The sequence below is a fragment of the Alligator mississippiensis genome, chromosome 3 (genome assembly GCF_030867095.1).
Source record: "Alligator mississippiensis isolate rAllMis1 chromosome 3, rAllMis1, whole genome shotgun sequence".
In the NCBI taxonomy this organism is placed as follows: Eukaryota; Metazoa; Chordata; order Crocodylia; family Alligatoridae; genus Alligator; species Alligator mississippiensis.
The window spans coordinates 38,850,787-38,869,368 of record NC_081826.1 but is presented as its reverse complement, the minus strand read 5'-3'; the positions used below and the strand labels follow the sequence as shown (position 1 = coordinate 38,869,368).

The 18,582-nt window shown below is 44.7% G+C and overlaps 1 protein-coding gene across 5 annotated transcripts in view; it reads right to left on the bottom strand.

Annotated features, from left to right (window-relative positions):
• Positions 1 to 12,736, bottom strand: part of RGS22 (regulator of G protein signaling 22) — a 97,133-nt gene extending 84,397 nt beyond the window's left edge. For 3 of the 5 annotated variants that reach the window (XM_019495805.2, XM_019495806.2, XM_019495808.2), the window contains exons 1-3: positions 12,333 to 12,734; positions 11,710 to 11,738; positions 7,960 to 8,022 (exon numbers count right to left, since the gene is read on the bottom strand). In XM_019495805.2, the coding sequence (XP_019351350.1) occupies positions 7,960 to 8,022; positions 11,710 to 11,738; positions 12,333 to 12,357 (117 nt within the window). In that variant the 5' untranslated portion in view covers positions 12,358 to 12,734. Of the gene's footprint in view, positions 1 to 7,959; positions 8,023 to 11,709; positions 11,739 to 12,332 lie in introns of all 5 variants that reach the window. The other 2 variants (XM_019495807.2, XM_019495803.2) reach the window with 2 other exon arrangements.
• Positions 12,737 to 18,582: the final 5,846 nt, after the last annotated feature.

The following is an 18,582-nucleotide window of genomic DNA, read 5'->3' as shown; positions in this document are numbered from 1 at the left end:
GCATTCACCTACCCTGGAGGTTTTCAAAATGAGACTAGACAGTCACCTTGCTGGGGTCACCTAACCCCAGTTGTCTTCCTGCCTAGAGTTGAGGGGGTGGGGGCTGGACCCGATGATCTGCAAGGTCCCTTCCAGCCCCTAACAATCTATGAAATGGGAATCAAGGACAAGTCCTTCTTTAGGTACACAGGGAACAGGAGGAAAACAAATGTGGGGCCATTGCTCAACAACTCAAGAGACCTGGTTACCAGTACCCAGGAGAAAGCTGAACTCCTGAATGACTACTTCGCCTCAGTCTTTCACTGGACCAAGGCAAAAACCACGCCAGGTAGAGTAGAAGATGAGCATGGTACGAATAATCGCTTTCCTACTATTGCCGTACAATTGGTGTATGACCAATTAAAAAAATTAGACATATACAAGTCAGAGGGACCAGATGATCTTCATCCAAGAGTGCTGAAGGAGTTGGCCAAAGTCACAGCGGAACCCCTGGCAAAACTCTTCTACAACTTGTGGCACTTAGAAGTGCCTGAGGACTGGAAGAGGGCCAAAGTTGTGCCTATCCACAAGAAGGGCAGGAGGGAGGACCCAGGTAACTATAGGCCATATTACCCTAACTTCCATCCTAAGGAAAGTCCTAGAAAAGTTAATCAAGAAGTCTATCTGCGATGAGCTTGCAGAAGGTGATTCTGAATGACAGCCACCATGGCCTCGTTGTGGGCAGGTCTTGCCTTACCAACCTCATCTCCTTCTATGACCAGGTAACTGGCTACCTGGACACAAGAGAGCAGGCTGACACTGTATACCTTGCCCTCCAAAAGGCCTTTGATCTGATATCCCACAATGTCGCCATGAGAAAATTGGAGGACTGTAGGCTTAACTCCAGGACAGTCAGGTGGGTGAGAAACTGGCTGCAGGATAGAACCCAGAGAGTCATAGTGAATGGATCTGTGTCATCCTGGCAAGAAGTGGGCAGCGGTGTCCCGCAGGGGTCAGTGCTCAATTCAGTACTTTTCAACATCTTTATTAATGATTTGGATGTGGGGGTGAAGAGCTCACTGGCCAAGTTCGTAGACAACACCAAATTATGGGGGAGTGTGGTCACGCTTGAAGATAGGCTACAGTTACAAGCAGACCTAGACAGGCTAGCAAGTTGGGCAAATCAGAATCTGATTAAGTTCAATGTCAAGAAATGTAAAGTACTCCACCACAGGACAAGCAAACCCCAACACACCTATAGGAGTGGCAGCACCATCTGACTAGCACCACGAATGAAAGGGAACTGTCAATAATAATAAACCACAGTATGAATATGAGCTGGCAGCACAATGCTGTAACCAGTAGGGCAAATAATACTCTGGCATGTGTCAATCAATGAATCTCCAGCAAAACCAAGAAGGTGATTCTTCCGCTCTACTCAGTACTGGTGAGACCACAGCTGGAGTACTGCATCTAGTTCTGGGCACCACACTTTAACAAGGGCATGGACAAGCTTGAAAGAGTCCAAAGAGCCACCTGTATGATTCATAGATTCTAGGGTCGGAAGGGACCTCAGTGGGCCATTTAGTTCGACCCTCTGCCTCTGGCAAGCAAGAAAAGGGTCACCGAACCTGGGATCATGTGATCCCAGCCAGATGCCTGTCCAGTCTCCTCTTGAAGACCCAAACACCACCTCCCTTGGAAGCCCATTCCAGATCCTGGCAACCCTAACCATGATGAACTTTTTTCTAATGTCCTGTCTAAACCTACTCTCCAATAGCTTATAACCATTGTTCTTTGTTCCAGGGTGTGCCCTGGTAAACAGATCATTGCCCATTTTGTGTTGCTCTCCCCTTATGAATTTGTACACCGCCACAAGGTCCCCTCTCAACCTTCTCTTGGAGAGGCTGATCAGAGTCTTACATGGCAAACTATATGAGGAAAGGCTGAGGGATCTGGGATTCTTCAGCCTGAAGACAAGAAGGCTGAGAGGGGACATGGTAGCAGCTTACCGCTATACTAGGGGAGTACATCAAGGGCTCAGTGAGCAACTGTTCACCAGGGCACCCGAGGGGAAAACCACGAGTAATGGCCACAAACTCCTGGCAGATCGATTCAGGCTCAACATTAGGAAAAACTTCTTCACAGTCAGGGTGTCCAGACTGTGGAATAAGTTCCCTCTAGAGGTGGTACAATCACCTACCCTTGAAATCATCAAGAGGAGACTAGACAGTCACTTTGCTGGGGTCACTTGACCCCCAGTTATCTTTCCTGCTTGGTGCAGGGGGTTGGACCTGATGATCTTCCGAGATCCCTTCTGGCCTTACAATCTATGAATCTATGAATCACTTTATACATTCAATTTCATCTGCCATTTAGTTGCCCATTCACTCAATAGTGCAAGATTCTTCTGTAATTTCTCACAATTCACCTTGATCTTTACCGTTTTGTATAATTTCGTCATTTGCAAATTTGACCACTTTCAGGAGCATGCAGTTGTGCAAAGCTCTGGTCAAACATGGCTGCATGCTGATGCATGCCCCCAGCTTTGTGCTGCTGGCTAGCCAGAACTTCATACCGCTGCATGCCCCTGGCTCTTCACAGGCATGTCCTCAGCTCTGTACTGCAGAAATGCAGCTCCATGCAGCCACATGCCCTCAGACTCATGCTGCCACCAAACAAGGAGCCCCTCCAGTTTGGATCTAGCCTGAGGTCTGGGATGGGTTTGACACCTCTGATGTAGTTCTTGTGGTAGGACACAAAGAGAGAACAGTCCTTTATACAGCCAGCATTCCCTAGATGTTTTGAAACTGAATGTTGGAAACTAATATGAACTTGGATTGCAATGGAGAAGTTTACAAAGAGCATAGTTCACAAACTGCAAAAGAAGTGTGGTCCTGTTCCCACACTGCTAGTCCAAATGTTGAACCAGAGGGAGCTAACTAATGGCCTTAACTTTCATCTCCCAATAAACCACTTTCCCCTAGTTTATGAATACATGGGTCACAGTGGTTAGGTCTAGAAAAGGTTATCGCCATCTGCCCAGCTGGAAAAGGAAATAAGCCTATAACAATATACATCTTAAATCTTCATAAAGTAACACTGATCTTAAATTAGTCACTGAAGCAGATGTAAACTGTTTGCATGCCATGTAACCACTTTTTAGCCTTCTCAAGTCACCACATTTCAGTCAAACAAGTGTCCTTTTGCTTCTTCTATGATTTTATCTTTCAGAGAGCTTTTCCTTATGACCTACCTTTCATTAAAGTATATATCATTTCATGTCAGAAAAAAATCTGAATAGTATTACAATAACGTGATTGTTTAAAGGATGCACTGTAAATTACAGCAGAATATAATTCAGTTTCCACACAGAGTCCCCAGTGCTGTAATTTTAGCATACACTGGTGGTGGATTATAAATCAAAAGAGGCAGCCTCCTAAACTAAGCATATGCTACCTCTGATTTGTTGCATTAAGTCACACAATATTCTTCAGTTTAACTTGTTGCCTAACAACTAACACACCTGGGTAATAATGTTTCTAGGCAACGGCTATATAATCACAACAAGGATAAAAAGATGGAATTTTCAGTGCAAAGTTTTAATGAAAGTGTTCTGAGAGGAAGAGGAAAGTTGGGAATATAAACCATTCAGGCCACAGTATTCCAGGTATTAATGGAACTTAATTTTGAAAAACGAAAATCCTTTGCAGAAAATCAAGAGAGAAAATAAAAGCAATGAGACCATTATTAATAAAAACATTTAATAAATACTCTGTTTCCATTAAAATCTACTTAGAATAAATGTGGAACATAGACTCTATGGCACTGTCAGTCCCATAATGACTCAGCATTGGTGCAGACACTGTGACAAGACAGGAGGTGGGAAGCCTAGTGAGACCACAGCATCTTCTCATAGATAGGCCTGGCCTCCACTGGGTTTCTTACATTCATGAACAGCCAAGGTCATACAAAGTTTAGGGGGACAGACTCCTTTCCTTATGACAGAACAATCTGGAGGAAACTCAATGGAAACTTAGGGTATATCTACACAAGGCAAGACAGAGGTGTGCAAACATGGCACAGCTCATAATGGCAAAGATTTGCTCAAGGTCAGACTGATCACCGTATTTTGAGGTCAGGAAGGATTTTTAGTCCATGGTCAGATTGGTACAGACTGTGGGGGGTTTTGCTTTCTTCTACAGGCCCTCTTTCAGAGATCTCTCAAGGGTATTTTAACAAACTTTGCAGCAGCAGGATGTTAGCTGTTGGGGCCTCTCTGCTTTATCTGTGACAGATTAAGGTGTTATGTCTTGTGTTGTGCTTGGGTTGACTGTGTAGTTTTACTAGGAGGTTAGACAGCAGATTTGTATAAGATGGTTTAGATAGGGATGATCCTGCCTCTGACAGGGGGTTGGACTAAGTGAACTCTGGAGGTCCCTTCCAGCCCTACTTCTCTATGATTCTATAAAGGTACTGAAGCTGGCTCTGCACACACTACATGTGCATTAATGTGCTTTTGTTAATGAGCATTAAATCTAGTACCTCTGGGAGCTTTTACATGTGCTCCAGGGTTGACCAAGAGCTGCTCTAATTAAAGCACCACAGCATCTAGTGTATCAGCATCTCTGCACTTCAAACTGGTGGTAGGGGTGCTTGAACTAAAGCTTGTTTGACAAGCTTTACTTAAAGCACACTCCCACCACCATTTTGAAGCACACAGACGCTGATACACAAAACGCAGGAGGCTGCTGGAGTGCAGTAATTACCACACTCCAACAGACTTAATTAATCAAGTCTACTCCAACACACTGTAATTACAGCTCATTGGAGTAGGCTCTGCACTTGTGTACAGGCACCCTATATTGTGAGGTACCAGGAAAATGCACATTAGCCTGTCTTAATGCTAGATGTGTACTGTTACATCCGTCTGATATTGGATCAGTACAGATATAAAGAAAACTGGCTCTCTTGGATATCAGCCCAAAGGGGCCAATAATTTGGTTGATAAATGCCTGTGCTGCACGCAACTGCAGTGCAGCACTCAGGCAGCAAGGAGCAAAGCCAGCAACATGGAGAGCTGCCTCCAGCTGGTAAGTCCAGTGTAGTGGAAGGAGAAGGGGGAGGGAAGGGGCATGGGGGGGAAGCAGATTGATGACCCCCATGGTGAGGGAGGGGGCAAGCACTGGCCAGGTGGGGCGGGGAGGCGGAGCCGCTGCTCGTAGGGGGGAGGGGGAGGCGGCTCTTGCTGTTGCTCACACCCCGGGAGGGCATGTGCCCCCGGATCTGTGCAGGGTGGGGCAGGCTGCAGCCAGGGCTGGGCTCAAAGCGGGAGCTAGCGGTGCTGGGAGGATGCTGTATCCACCCCAAATTTCACCACCGCTGCACTCCCAGCGCTGTGCCACCAGCTGCTTGGCACAGCCCTGGCTCTTCCTGGTGGGTGGGGTGTTGAAACAGGGCTGTGCCGGGTGGCTCATGGCAGCGGCGCTGGGAACGGAGTGGAAGCGAAATTTGGGGTGGATGCAGCATCCTCCCAGCACCGTTGGCACCTGCTCTGAGCCCAGCCCCTGCCGAGAAGAGCCCCGTGCAGCCCCAGCCTGCCCACCCTGCCCCACGCAGATCCAGGGGGCACGCCTTCCCCCCCATGCCCTCCTGGAGTGCAAGCAGCCACCTCCCCCTCCATAAGCCACGTCTCCACCCCCGCAACCCTGCCTGTGCAGCACCTGCCCCTGCCCTTCCTTCACCACTGGGGGGCACTGATCTGCACCCCCATGCCCCTTCGCTCCCCCTTCCACCACACTGAACTTACCAGCTGGAGGCAGCTGTATTGGAAATCGGATGGGTATTGGCCAATATGCCTCCTTAAATATTGGCTATTGGTATCGGCCCCAAAAATCTCTATTGGTGCACCCGTACTTAATGTACATTAACTAAAGAGCATTCGGTGCCTATACACAAACATGGAGGCTGCTCCGATGTGCTGTAATTACAGCACATCGGAGTAGACTCAATTAATCAAATCTGCTGGAACATGGTAATTACCATACTCCAGCCAGACTCCACAACTCATGTATTAGCATTCCTACACTTCAAAATGGTGGAGGAGCACTTTATCTAAAGCTTGTCAAATGAGCTTTAGATAAAGCACCCCTGCTGCCATTTTGAAGCACGGGGACACTGGTACAAGAGACGCTCTCAGAGCCACTCTATTAAAGCGCCCCCCTCCCCCGGCACACATAAACACCCCCGGAGCACGTGTATATGCCCATGGTTTTTAAGTGATGCGTAATGCCTATTAGCCTATTTTAAGATACATTAACTAAAAAGCACGGTTTTAGGGATGCTTTAATGTGCAATAAAATAGGCTAATGCACATTAAAGTACACTGCAGACACACCCACTAGTACCCAAACTGCAGTAGAGTTGTGTTCATGTGGTATTGCACCCAGACTAATTGGCTCTGCTCCTCAGAGGGCATGTCTGCACCAGATCTTTCTTGGACTGTTCTGCTCTGTGTGTACAACTCCTCTAATCAAAAGCAGAGGAACCATTGCCAAGTCCTCTGACAGACATTCAGTTTAAGGAACAATGGGATCTAAGCCACAGTCCCAACAATTGTGCCTTCTGTCATGCCACAAGTGCATGGCAGGACACACAATTTTGAGACCAGGATTTAGATCTCTGTTGTACCGTACTTACTGGTGCAGGGGGAGCCTGGAATACTATCATGATCCCAGGCTCCCCGTGCACCAGCAAGTTGAAATCCAGGGGCCAACAATTAGCTGATCAACAAGGATCTGAAGCTAGTAACAGTCAGGTCCCCAGCCCCAGCCAACAATCAGCTGGTTGTCAAAACCCAAGCTGGGGTTTTTACAGGTCCTGACACACGGGGCTAAGAGCACTGACTGCTAAATTGGACCCCATACGGGGTTTTAAAGGTCCCAGCACATGGGGATCCTAGGATCAGCCTGCCACAGCCTAATCCCAGAGTTTTCATGCACAGAGACATAAAGACGTGTGTGCTACCCAGTTGGATAGCACAGTTTTTACAGGTCCCAGTACACGGGGATTAAATTAAAATACCATGTGCTGCTCAACTGGGCAACACACTGGGTTTGGAAAGTACCAGAACAGCTGTGTCTTGGACCTTGGGGCCGTCCCATGCCAGATCCCAACCATCAGCTAAGTTTTGGGATCTGTCATGGGTCTGCCCTAACCAGCCACACGTTTAATTTAGGGCACAATACAAGCAAGCCACAAAGTTGTTACATGTGGAATAACTTTGTGGCTCATTTACTGTATTATCATATCTTCAACTGACTTGAACATGTGGCCAGGTTACTATTTATGGAGAGATTAACCTGTTAGTCACATCATAACCATAATGTGTTTCAGGGGCCTGAGAGGCAGGGATAATTAGCCTCATAAAAACAGCTACTCTCATAGCAATTTACTTGTGGACAAATTCACTGGTGTGTGAGAACAACGGCAAAACTAACTCTAAATTAAACCAGTGGAGCTGATTCATGGTGGAATGTACTCCATAATCACAAAAAGAGAGATGTATTCAGACCAATATCTGCAAGTATGAATGACTAAAATAAGTCAACCTCATCCACTAAATAGGAGTGGTCTAACTTTAGGTGTTTTGCATTATTATTGATGTGTCTTTTTCAAATCTAATTTTTATTATTTTGATGCCCTCCAAGTTACATGTATAAATCTACTTCAGACAAGAGAAATGCATCCCAAGAAGTCAAGATATAAATCTAGACATGAGCAGAGCTTTGCTGAGAATAACATAGAAAGAAATGAGAGAATACCATTAAAACTGAGAAGCTTTTAAAAAACGTAAAAACAAAAAAAATCTAATACCAAAAACATAACAGAATATAAGGTTTTGTTAGATAGTCTGACTTCTTAGTAGTCACAATAAGGATTTTTCTTGAGTTTCATAAGAGATTGTTACAATGTACTTACTGGAAGACTCAAGAATTCATTAAAGTAGTCCACAAGCATATCATCTGTTGTTAAATAATCTTCCTGCAGGAACATAAAAAACACAAGGCAATGTTAACAGTAACCTATGTTAACATCTATTTGTTATTGTCCTAGACAATAAATTGTGTCAGACTATGTAATGAAAACTTTTGGGGAAAAAATAGCATTTTATCTACATTTTTTTAATTCATTGTACATCAGTGATGTGCTCAGCACTGCACAAAATGCATATCAAAATAAGTCCTCTGTCAAGGAACTTGCAGATAAAAAACTAGAAAAACTAAAGATCTATAAATGCTTAAAATATTCATATTTTTCCTGGGGAAAAAACATCTGCAAGTATTCTCCATATTTTTCAACTTGGTCTACATGGTCCCCACCATCTGTACCAGGGAGAGAAGGAATGTTCCAGCTCTGTGGAGCCTGCTTCACTCCCACACCATGATCAATGGTGGGGTAGCTGACACGGAGGAATAAAAGGGAGTTGGCCAATTCACAATTTGTCCCACAATATCAAATAATAGTCTGCAAGATTTTGTGACTGCCCAGATTAGGAGTTTTTCCACTGACTTCATTGGGAGTAGCACTGAGCCCTGTGTTTGCGGTTAGTATGTTTACTTTATTATTTCTAATACAAAGGGCACCAGTGAAATACATTTCAGATTTAGTTATTTTCTTCTCATGCTTGCCAGATCACTAAGTACAGAGCCCAGTCTTGCTATATTCCGTTGGCTTTTTCAGTACTATGAACTTTATCAGAAAGAATCCCATCCAATTTATAAGAAGATCAGTTTCTTAAACATATTGTTATTTCTGCCCTTAAAAGCTGCCTGTTAACATGGGCTGAAGTAAAAAATGGACTACTTGGCATTGCTATGGTTCTTACAAGGGAAAATTCTGCCTGCTATTCCATGACAATGAAATCTGTGCAAGTGGGGAGTGGCATTTGGTGCAAGGTATACAGAATAAGAACATCCCCTGAACTAAGGCACCAGGTCACACTCAGCTCCACACTGGCTTCTTGTGCACTCTCAATCAAGGCTAGAAAGAGCATGAGTGGGTGCAACCCAAAAAATTTAGGGTAATCCCAAATGGAAGAATTGGGATCAGAAATCTTAAGCCCAAGCACTTTAGAGTGAAATTAGTAGTTGACTTCACTTGTTATCAGGCCCTGAGGCTCCCAGTTCAGCAATGCATTAGTACACATGCTTGATGTGAAAACTTTTGTTAGAAACAGGCTGGTGCCACATTTCAAATGTGTGCAGTTGAATAGATTTGATGGTGGCTGGATAAATATGACACTATTAACAGTAATATTAACACTTCACTACTCCAAGTGAACTATTTGAAACAAATTATTAATTACTAGCTAAATTAGAAACCCTATAAATATGCAGGTACATGTGTTTTTTGTTTGCCAAGTACATGTTCTCTATAGTCCCATATAACAGCAAGAAATACAAACAAACTCATTCATTAATAAAAATTTTACTACACTATTAACACTGGCTTTTGCCACTTACTGAATGTATTTGGGTGATTTTTAAATAATATGAAAACACAATACAAATTTTCCATGAAAGTTTAGCCATCAATCTTACTTGCATTTTTTTTTAAATTTCCACATTTAATACTTACCCATTATAATTTATGAAGTTGTATTTACATAACAGTTTAGATTTTTTTGTGGCAATAGCAATTTTGAATCCTTCTCCTGGTATGCTCTCTGGTGAGCATTCCATGTTATTACTATTGAAAGGAGTCTCATGATTTCAATAGGTAGTCGGGATACAATACCAGTGGGCCTTAATATACAATATTTATGCAACCAAAACTCTCACTGAAGTAATGGGGAGGTTGGCCTGCATATAGTACAGGTATCAAGGGTCCTATTTCTGTCATTCTTAGAGCAGTGAAGAAGATATTGAAATCATTTTGTCAGTGGTACACTGTAAAATCCCTGTTTAGATTTTGTATGGAAACATATCTGATGACACTCTATCTATTATATATAATAGCCTTTCCATGTCACTGCAGTCAGAGTGCTAGTACAGATATACAGAGATGTTATAAGATACCCAAGAAGGGTCTGAACACAGATAGAATTGGTAAGGCTTTAGGGAACAGCAGATCAAATGCAGCTTCTATTGAAAATGAAAGACACTCACAAACAAAAAAAAAGTCAAGTGCTCAGTTTAAATGTGGAAGCCTTAAAGTGGATAAATAAACCCTAGCCCTGTGAACCACCCATGCACCCAAATGAAGCTCCCCTGTTATCAAAAGGAACTATCCACATGGAGTGGTTTAGGTTAAGATGTTATAAATATGTCCTGATTAAGATACTTTTAGTTTACTTTTAAGAGAGATTGACTTCAACTCATCATTTATTGATACTAGATTAATACCTAAAGGTCCCAATAAGAGATAGAGGTAAATATGTTTAAAAATATACATGTTGCATGGGGGGCCATAAAGGGAAAACAAAACCTATGTTGAAATGTTTAAATTATAACATGGTAAGAGACAAAAAAGCAGACACACAAGCCCATAAACTGGGGGGAGAAATGTGGAGGAAATCTTATTAACTAATTACTTTTCTGCCCTTGCAATGACAGGGCATTGGCAATACATTCCTCTCCTCTCTCTTTTCCTTTGGCATGAGTGTTCCTGGTGTTTCAGAGATCATGTCCCATAGCAGGGGTTGAGAGTTTGAAATGGTGATTTTGGAGATTCCTTGGGTTCACGACTGCCTGCGAACAGTCCTCTATATTCACAGGCACTTGTGAACGTAGTCCTGTACACCTGACTGCCCTTTCCAGCCCAATCTTCCTATTATACTGGAGTTGGTAGCAGAGGACAGTAAAGGTGAAGCAGAAGTAAGCTCTGCAGAACCCATCCCCAACAAATCATAGCTTCCAGTTAAGTTCACCAGAGCACCCCAAGGGATGACAAGGTCCAACAGTCACAAACTCCTCCAAGACTGTTTTAGGTTGGACATAAGGAAAAATTTCCTTACTGTCCGAGCCCCCGAGGCCTGGAATAGACTCCCTCCAGAGGTGGTGCAGGCACCTACTCTGGATTCTTTTAAGAAATGTTTGGACGTTATCTTTCTGGGATCCTTTGACCCCAGATGACTTCTGCCCCAGGGGCAGGGGGCTGGACTCGATGATCTTCCAAGGTCCCTTCCAGCCCTAATGTCAATGAAATCTATGACATATTTCCTTTCTTCCTCCAGGCCATTGTGCACCTTTAACTTGCTTTCTTACTCTCATCAATGTTTTGTTTCACCCATAGGTGGCTGGTAGGGGGTGCACAGGGGTGCACGTGTCCCTCCTGATGACTGATACTGATGCTGTCAGTAGGGCTGGTATTCCCCTGACAGGGTCAGCGGCTTCTGCAGATGTCCCCCCCGAGATTCAGGAGGCACCAGTCACTGACGGTTTCACCTTTTCTAATTCCACAGCATTTTCTTCTTGTCCAAGCAAAACATGCAAGCAAAAACAAAAAACCTACCACCAATAAACCAAAAAATACATGTTTCTTTCTTTTTTTAAAGAAATAATATCAGAAGGAGCAATGCTCCTACTGGGAGTAACACGCCAAAGCCCACTTTTGCACTGGAGAAATAATAATAATAATAAAAAAAAACACACACTAGTTTAGCACCACTCGTTATTTTTTCTATAGTATCACGACAATAAAAATGACTTGCTCATTAAAGATACTTACAAAAACATCTTCCGTTATATCTGGAGGTTCTGCAACATAAATACAAAATACTGAACGTTATTCATCTGATACATTTTCAGTGCAAGTTTGCTGGAATCTCTTCGACGGGACACACAAGATCGACAAGTGTCGCGCAGAAGAGCAGCGAGCAATGAGCCTCTATACGCTTCCAGAGGTTTCCAAATTAACCTGATCTGAGGAAAGCGAATAAAGTCTAAAGAAACACGGGGCGGCTAATCCCAGGCAGGTAAAGATGGTGAGGTTCCCCTGCTCCACCCCACCAAAATCATGAGACTGATTTCTGAGCGGCTGGTGTTTAGGCTACTCTTGGCTCACGTTCCCCACTTTCCCTTGCAATCCTGAGGATTAGGAATGTGCTTTTTAAATGAAATCCCAGATTGTAGCATGATCCCAGGGCTGCCGGGTATTAGGTTTTAAGAATGAACATCAACGCCTGAGGGGCCGATGATAAAATGATGAGAAGTGGAAGCGAAGCCGCCTTGCCCCAGGCCTGGCCCGCGGGAAGTCCCGCGCTTTTCGGGCCGAAGGCGGCGCCGGGCGAGTTTCCCGGGTCCCTCCCCCGGGCACAGCCCGAGGGGAGCCCGCCGGCGGGGCGCACGTACCGGTGGTCAGCCGCTTCTGGCGCATGGCTCGGAGCGCGGCCCGGCGGAGGCCTTCCCGGCAGCCCGGGGACAGGTGCGGGGCCGGGCCGGGCTGGGGTTGCTATGGAGCCGCAGACAATGCGCGGGGCTGGCTGCGTTTCTCCGAGCCACGAGCAAACACGTTTCCTCCCTCCCCACAGCGGCCGGGCGGAGGGAGCGGGGCCTCGCGGCGCTGCCGGGCTGCCATGTGGCAGCACAGGGGCAGCCCCTTGCCCAGCAAAGCCCGGCGGCGAAGGGCAGGGGCAGGAGCAGGCTGGTGGCGCCAGGGGCTTTCCGCGGCCTGGTGCAGCGCCTCCATTGTGATGCGTTTTGCACCGCTGGCCTTGTGGCTCCCTCCCGCTGCTGCTCCGCCGGCCCGGGGGCCTCGGGAACGCGAGCCAGGGCGGTGCGAAAGGCCTTGTCCTCGTGCCGGACCCCCCTGCCCGCAGTGGCCTGGGCCGGGCTGCGCCTTGTATTCACCAAAGCGACTTTTCATCCATCCTTATATTTAAAACGATGTTTGCGAAGGAGTATCTTCTTCGACTGGGATGTTCAAATGTTAGCCAGCCACCTCCCGCAGTAACTCAGCGGGGTTTGGGCACCTCGCTCCGCTAGGCCAGTGTTTCTCAACCAGTGGGACGGGCCTGGCGGGACACGAAGGCGTCAACCCAGGCGTCCCATGCGGTGGGAGTGAAGGTCCTGTAGGTGGGACTTCAACTCCTTGCCCGATTGAAAAAAAATCAAAGTTTGCACTTCAAAGAGATAAATGTGGAACAGTGCAGTTTTGTGGGGTTTTGTTTTTATCACGGTGGGACCAGGTTTTTTTGACAAAATGGTTGGTGGGACAGGATGTAAGGTGTGAAAGGCTGAGTGAGAACCGCTGTACTAGGCTACTTGGATAATCCCAGTCTTAACGCTTCTTCAATTCATAAAATGTACCTTTTCATAGATACATTTTATTCCGTTTGTGGTAATAAATCAGTCTTGACTTTTGTGTAACGTTCATTTTCTGAGATTTGTTCGTCAGAATGGTTTTTCTCCCCAAGTATAAATTGTGCTTAATCAAATATCCCTATTTGTTAAAATGAAGTTCCTTCCCAGAGTAAGTAATGTGCTGAGAACTAGCCAGATTAGAGCAGAGGGACTTGTCTTTACTCCGAAGTGAGGATATTGCTGGAATCTGAACTGCGATAAGGGATTATAAATTAGACGTGCTTAGCACTGGAAGGAAAATGTTACAACTTTCCAAGTTAAGCAGGAAATTAGAGCCAGGAATCAACAGTCTAATGCATCTAATTGTCTAAATGAGAAATTGTTAGCTGTAAGTGGGGTTGATATGAAAGCACTATCTTTTCCTTAAAGCCTAGACCTTGGAGCAATACCCCTCAACCATTTTTTGACTACAGAAGAATAATAGAACAATTATTTCGTTGTAAAGAACATAGAAAGACAACAACAGGGCAAAAGCTTTTCAACCCTATGGATTCTTTTTTTAAATTTCTTGGTTTATCTTGTGAATCACATTTGCACACTTAACAGTGGTACCCTATGGCACCCTTGAAAGGACCCCAAGACATCCTGCTTAGCATATTAGAGCAGGGGTTATCAACTGGGGGTACGCATACCCCTAGGGCCACTTAGAGAGGTCTTCAGGGGTACTTATGGGTGGGCAGACAGGGACGGAGCACACCTTGGGGCATGGCAGCGGCATCTCCCTAGGCGCTTTTGCCTCTTACCCGGGGGAGGGGCATACCGGGCACAGCTGGCCCCACCCAGCGCCTCCCTGCCCCCCACCCCAGCTTGCTTTCCAGATTGGCCACCAGGCTGCCGCAAGGGTGTCAATAGCAGGGAGGGCAAGTGTGTTTCTCTGCCCACACCCAGGAGCAGGGCTGGGGGGGGGGGAAGCAGCGCCACTCTGCAGGCCATACAGGTGCTGCCCAGCCCAACTGGGGAGGAGTCGCACGCAGCGGCCACCACCACCCTGCCTTCCCACAGCTGGTTGCACATGCGGCTCAGCAGGCTGCTGCTGAGCAGTGCACAATTGGCCAGTCATGAGGCTCATCAGCAGCCCATAGAGCCATACCTGCAACTAGCCGTGGGAAAGCAGGGCGTGGCAGCGCGGGGCCATGGGTGGTGGCAGTGGCTGCCATGTGTGAGCAACACCCCCGGCTGCCACCACCAGAAAGGGTACACTTGCTAAAAAAGGTTGAAAACCCCTGCATTAGAGGATCATACACAGCTGAGAAGTGCGGGGGGGGGGGGTGCAGACAGTTAAAGCCAGGTATTTCTGATACATTTGAAAAGTGTATTATGCAATACAACCATACTTATCCTCCCAAATACAGTGCTTTATTAATAATTATATAAATATTCTCAGTGTTTTAGACAGTGGAAAATTAATTACTCCTAAATTAAGTTTTCTGTAAGTAGTTTCTGTATAACGAGAATGGGCTAAAACTACTAATTTATGTCTAGATGTATTATTTACTAGTACTATGCAATTTCGTATGCTTTACTGTAATTATAAAATGAACTCTTTAAATGTTCTCAGTATCTAAAAATATAGTTAATTGGAAAAAGAGAAACAAGTGCAACAATTAGTAAAATTTAAATGCAATTTTTTTAACAGGCAGCAGAATTACCTTTTATACATTACTAAAATGAATAAATGCAAGCTGCTGCATTTTTTTTAATGAATTGTAAACTAATAATTAGAATTGTGTTCCAAACCCTCTTTCCCAGTCTTTGGAGTTCTCATGGCTTTCCTTTATCAAGTGTAAGTATAGATATCCGAGTTTATTTCTAATATCTCCTTAACCACAGCTAATTATTTGTAAGTTTTAATAAATAATGACAAGCAGAGAACTAATCCACTCTTTTAAAAATCAACACTGAAGGTTACAAATCTGTAACCAGATGAGAGTGAAGTACTTCTAACACCTGCAGCTGTACTGATTACATTTTCATCATTCCATTCAGATCAGATCTGCCTGTTGAAATCAGTCAAGGGGAGAGAATGCTCCGTGGATGAAATTTACCCCGCTATAGAAAGGTTTCTCAAAGTTCCCAACACACAAGTCCCACAATGGGACTAGGAAATGGGGTTGGACTCAGTGAAGTTTGGGTGGATTATTAGAAATAATACACATTTTTAAATTTTACTAATCTTTCAATGCCTTGTTGTGTTAGTCAAAAATGTCTATGAGGCAACCTAATCCTTTTCCTGAAGATTTTTCATTCTGGAACTTAGCATCAATTGCCTGGTTTGTTCATTACTCATCTCATCTTCAGTATCTGTGGCTTAATTTCCAATTACTCCTCCAACCCTTAACAGTCAAGTCTTAAATAAATTGCTTTTTATTCAGGAACGCTCTTTAAAAGGTCTCTGCTAGTCAGTTGGTATTTATTACTTTATTGCACTGATATTGGTGTTTATTACCTTATGGAAAATAATGTGATCATTCTCTTATTGTAATGGCAGGCTTCCAACGCCACATAAACCATCCCTGCTACCTTCCCACCACCTGGGACTGCCTGGGATGGGCTGGCAGCCAGAGAAGGCGGCAGAGATGGTGCACAGGGGACTGAAGCCCACCAAACCCGAGCTTCCCTGAGCACACCTGAGCTTCCAGTGACCGTGTACCATCACTACTGCCTTCTCCTGATAGGGCCCTTGTACATGTGAGGAATATCACTGTAATTTGTTACATAGCAAACTAAAATACATGGGATGTGTTTTAGTTTGCTATGTAAAAAAGGCATTTAAATCGAAATATGCCACCAAACATGTACACTTACAAAATTTGATCATAACATGCCACCGAACATGTACATTGTTATACAGGCAGTCCTCGACTTACATTTCAAGTTACAACATTTTGCACTTACAGTGTTTATAAATTGACACCGTTTCAACTTTATGACATCAGTTTCGACTTTACTACACTTGCTCCAACGCAACGCCACGCCAGCGAACAAGTTTGCTGCGTCACTCATCTCCCTGGAGAACATCTGTCCAAACTTCCTTGGACACTTTCTTTAAGAAAGCAGACAAGTCTCCAGAAGAACCTGTAGCCAAGACTTCTGAGAAGACTCCAGCCAAGAACCCTTCAAAAAGTCCAACCAAGAGCCTTTCAAAAAGTCCAGCAAAGTCACCTCAATGAAGTTCTTCCAAATCAATGTGATTGCTATTTACAATATAAATATATTGATGTATCTATATTACTCATCTATAATTGATCGAGTACAAAATTCTGAGGTATTTTTAGTAAAAATAGGGTGTTGGGCCTTGGTTCAGGAACAATCCTGCATTTATAACATTGTTTCTTATGAGAAAATTGGTTCCAAGTTACAACGTTTTGACTTAAGACACAGTTTTCAGGAACCAATTGTGTCTTAAGTCTGAGGCCTGCCTGTATAATTAAATCATTAAAAAGGGCAATTAAACCACTAAAAGGGGCAATTTCTTCATGTGTACAGGGGCCCTCTTATTCTATGACTATAAAGTCTCAAGGTCAGATTTTTGAGAGAATATGTATTTATATTCCTAAGCCTGTGTTTACATATAGACAGCTTTATGTAGCCTTTTCGAGGGTGAGAAGTTTTGATTCTGTTAAAAGTATTTGGTCAAAGGATAACTAAAAATCCTGTATTGCAATAAAAAGTTAATTGCAAGTGTTTTGCGGGTTTCAGCTAATATAACAATAACGTGCCATCCTTTCTTTTCCCTGGGGAAAACACATCAGGTGACAGCTATAAAAAGTAGTTCCTTCCCTTGTTCCCTCCTCTTTTCTCTTTCCATATTTCCACCTTGATTATTGTCATTTTGATGGTTGTGGTTGTTGCTGTTAAATATTGATACAGCCCTGTCAAGCCATACATTAAAAATAGGTTCTAGCCCTGAATAGTATATAGTCTCTTAGACAGGATAAACACAAGGCATCATATAAAACAAGTTCAGAACCTGGAAGGTGATGGAGAGGTTATTGAGAAGGAGATATTTAGGAGGAGAAAATTAGGTTTTAAGGTGGACTTTCGGAGTGGTGATAAGGGGTTGTTCAGCAGTTTTGTTACATACAAAACTAAGGTTCCTGGCAAAGGTTCACTTAATGGTGCAATGGGATCTAATTCCTGATCACAACAGTCACACCTCCTGCCATATCACATGTGCATGGCAGGACCAGGACCCAGTCATACTTCTGCAGCAGGGAGTCCGGGGCATTGGTTTGTAAGAGCTGGATGAGGAGAGTCGATAACCCCCTTTACCTGGCACCTACGAATCTATGGGCTCCCTGCTGGGGCCCAGGATCAGAGATCCTTTTCCCAATCCTAAGGTCTCAGTGGATGTCTAAAAACATGTGTGTAGCCATAGGCACAGACTTTTATCTTTGCTGGGGGGGTGGGGGCTCAGATGATGGACATGTGGAAAGTTTTACACATTTCAGGTGACAGCCCTCTTTCCGGGAGGGCCCATACTCCCATGTACTTGGCATCTATGTGTACAGCTGAGCTACAGCCCTGCTTTTTAAAGGTCCTGGGGTACTGGGACCCCCAGATCAGGAGTCTTCTCCTCAGTTCTAGGGTTCTGGTGCACCAGGACCTTTAAAAACTGTGCGCAGAGGCTCCCCAAACTCACGGTCTCCATGTGCAAGGATGCCTAAAGTGCCTTGCTTTTAAAGTGAAAAGCATTCTAAAGTGTCTTGTTCTGCAACTCCTTGCATATTCAACCTGCCTGGTTGTGGGAAACCCCAGAGCTCCCCATGATCCTGCTTTTTAAAGTGCCTTACTATGACAGAGCAGTCCTGATAGAAGGGTCTGCTCAGTGCTGCTGTGTGAAGTCAGAAGCCAGGGGCCAAGCTCTGGCACAGTGGAGCCTGGCTGAGACCAGGCTCCAAATACACTTACCTGCAGAGACACAGCAGACTGATGGGGAGCAACAAACTCCACCACCATGGCATTTTATTAGCTCTTGCATCATCCAGCTAGGCAGGCACCCCACAGATGATGTCAAACAGCTATGATGAGCCAGGAAATATAAAGAGGGGACAGAGCCAGCAGGGAGGAGTGAGCAAGAGATAGAGAACACTGGTAGGCCTGTACTTACCCTTAAGAGAGGGCCCTGGGAAGAAGAGCTGGGGCGAATAAGGGGCAGGGAGTCCCTAGCTGAGCTGGGGAATAAAGGGGCTACAGAGAAGCCCCAAACTCGAAGGCAGGCAGACTCAGCTCGCCAGAC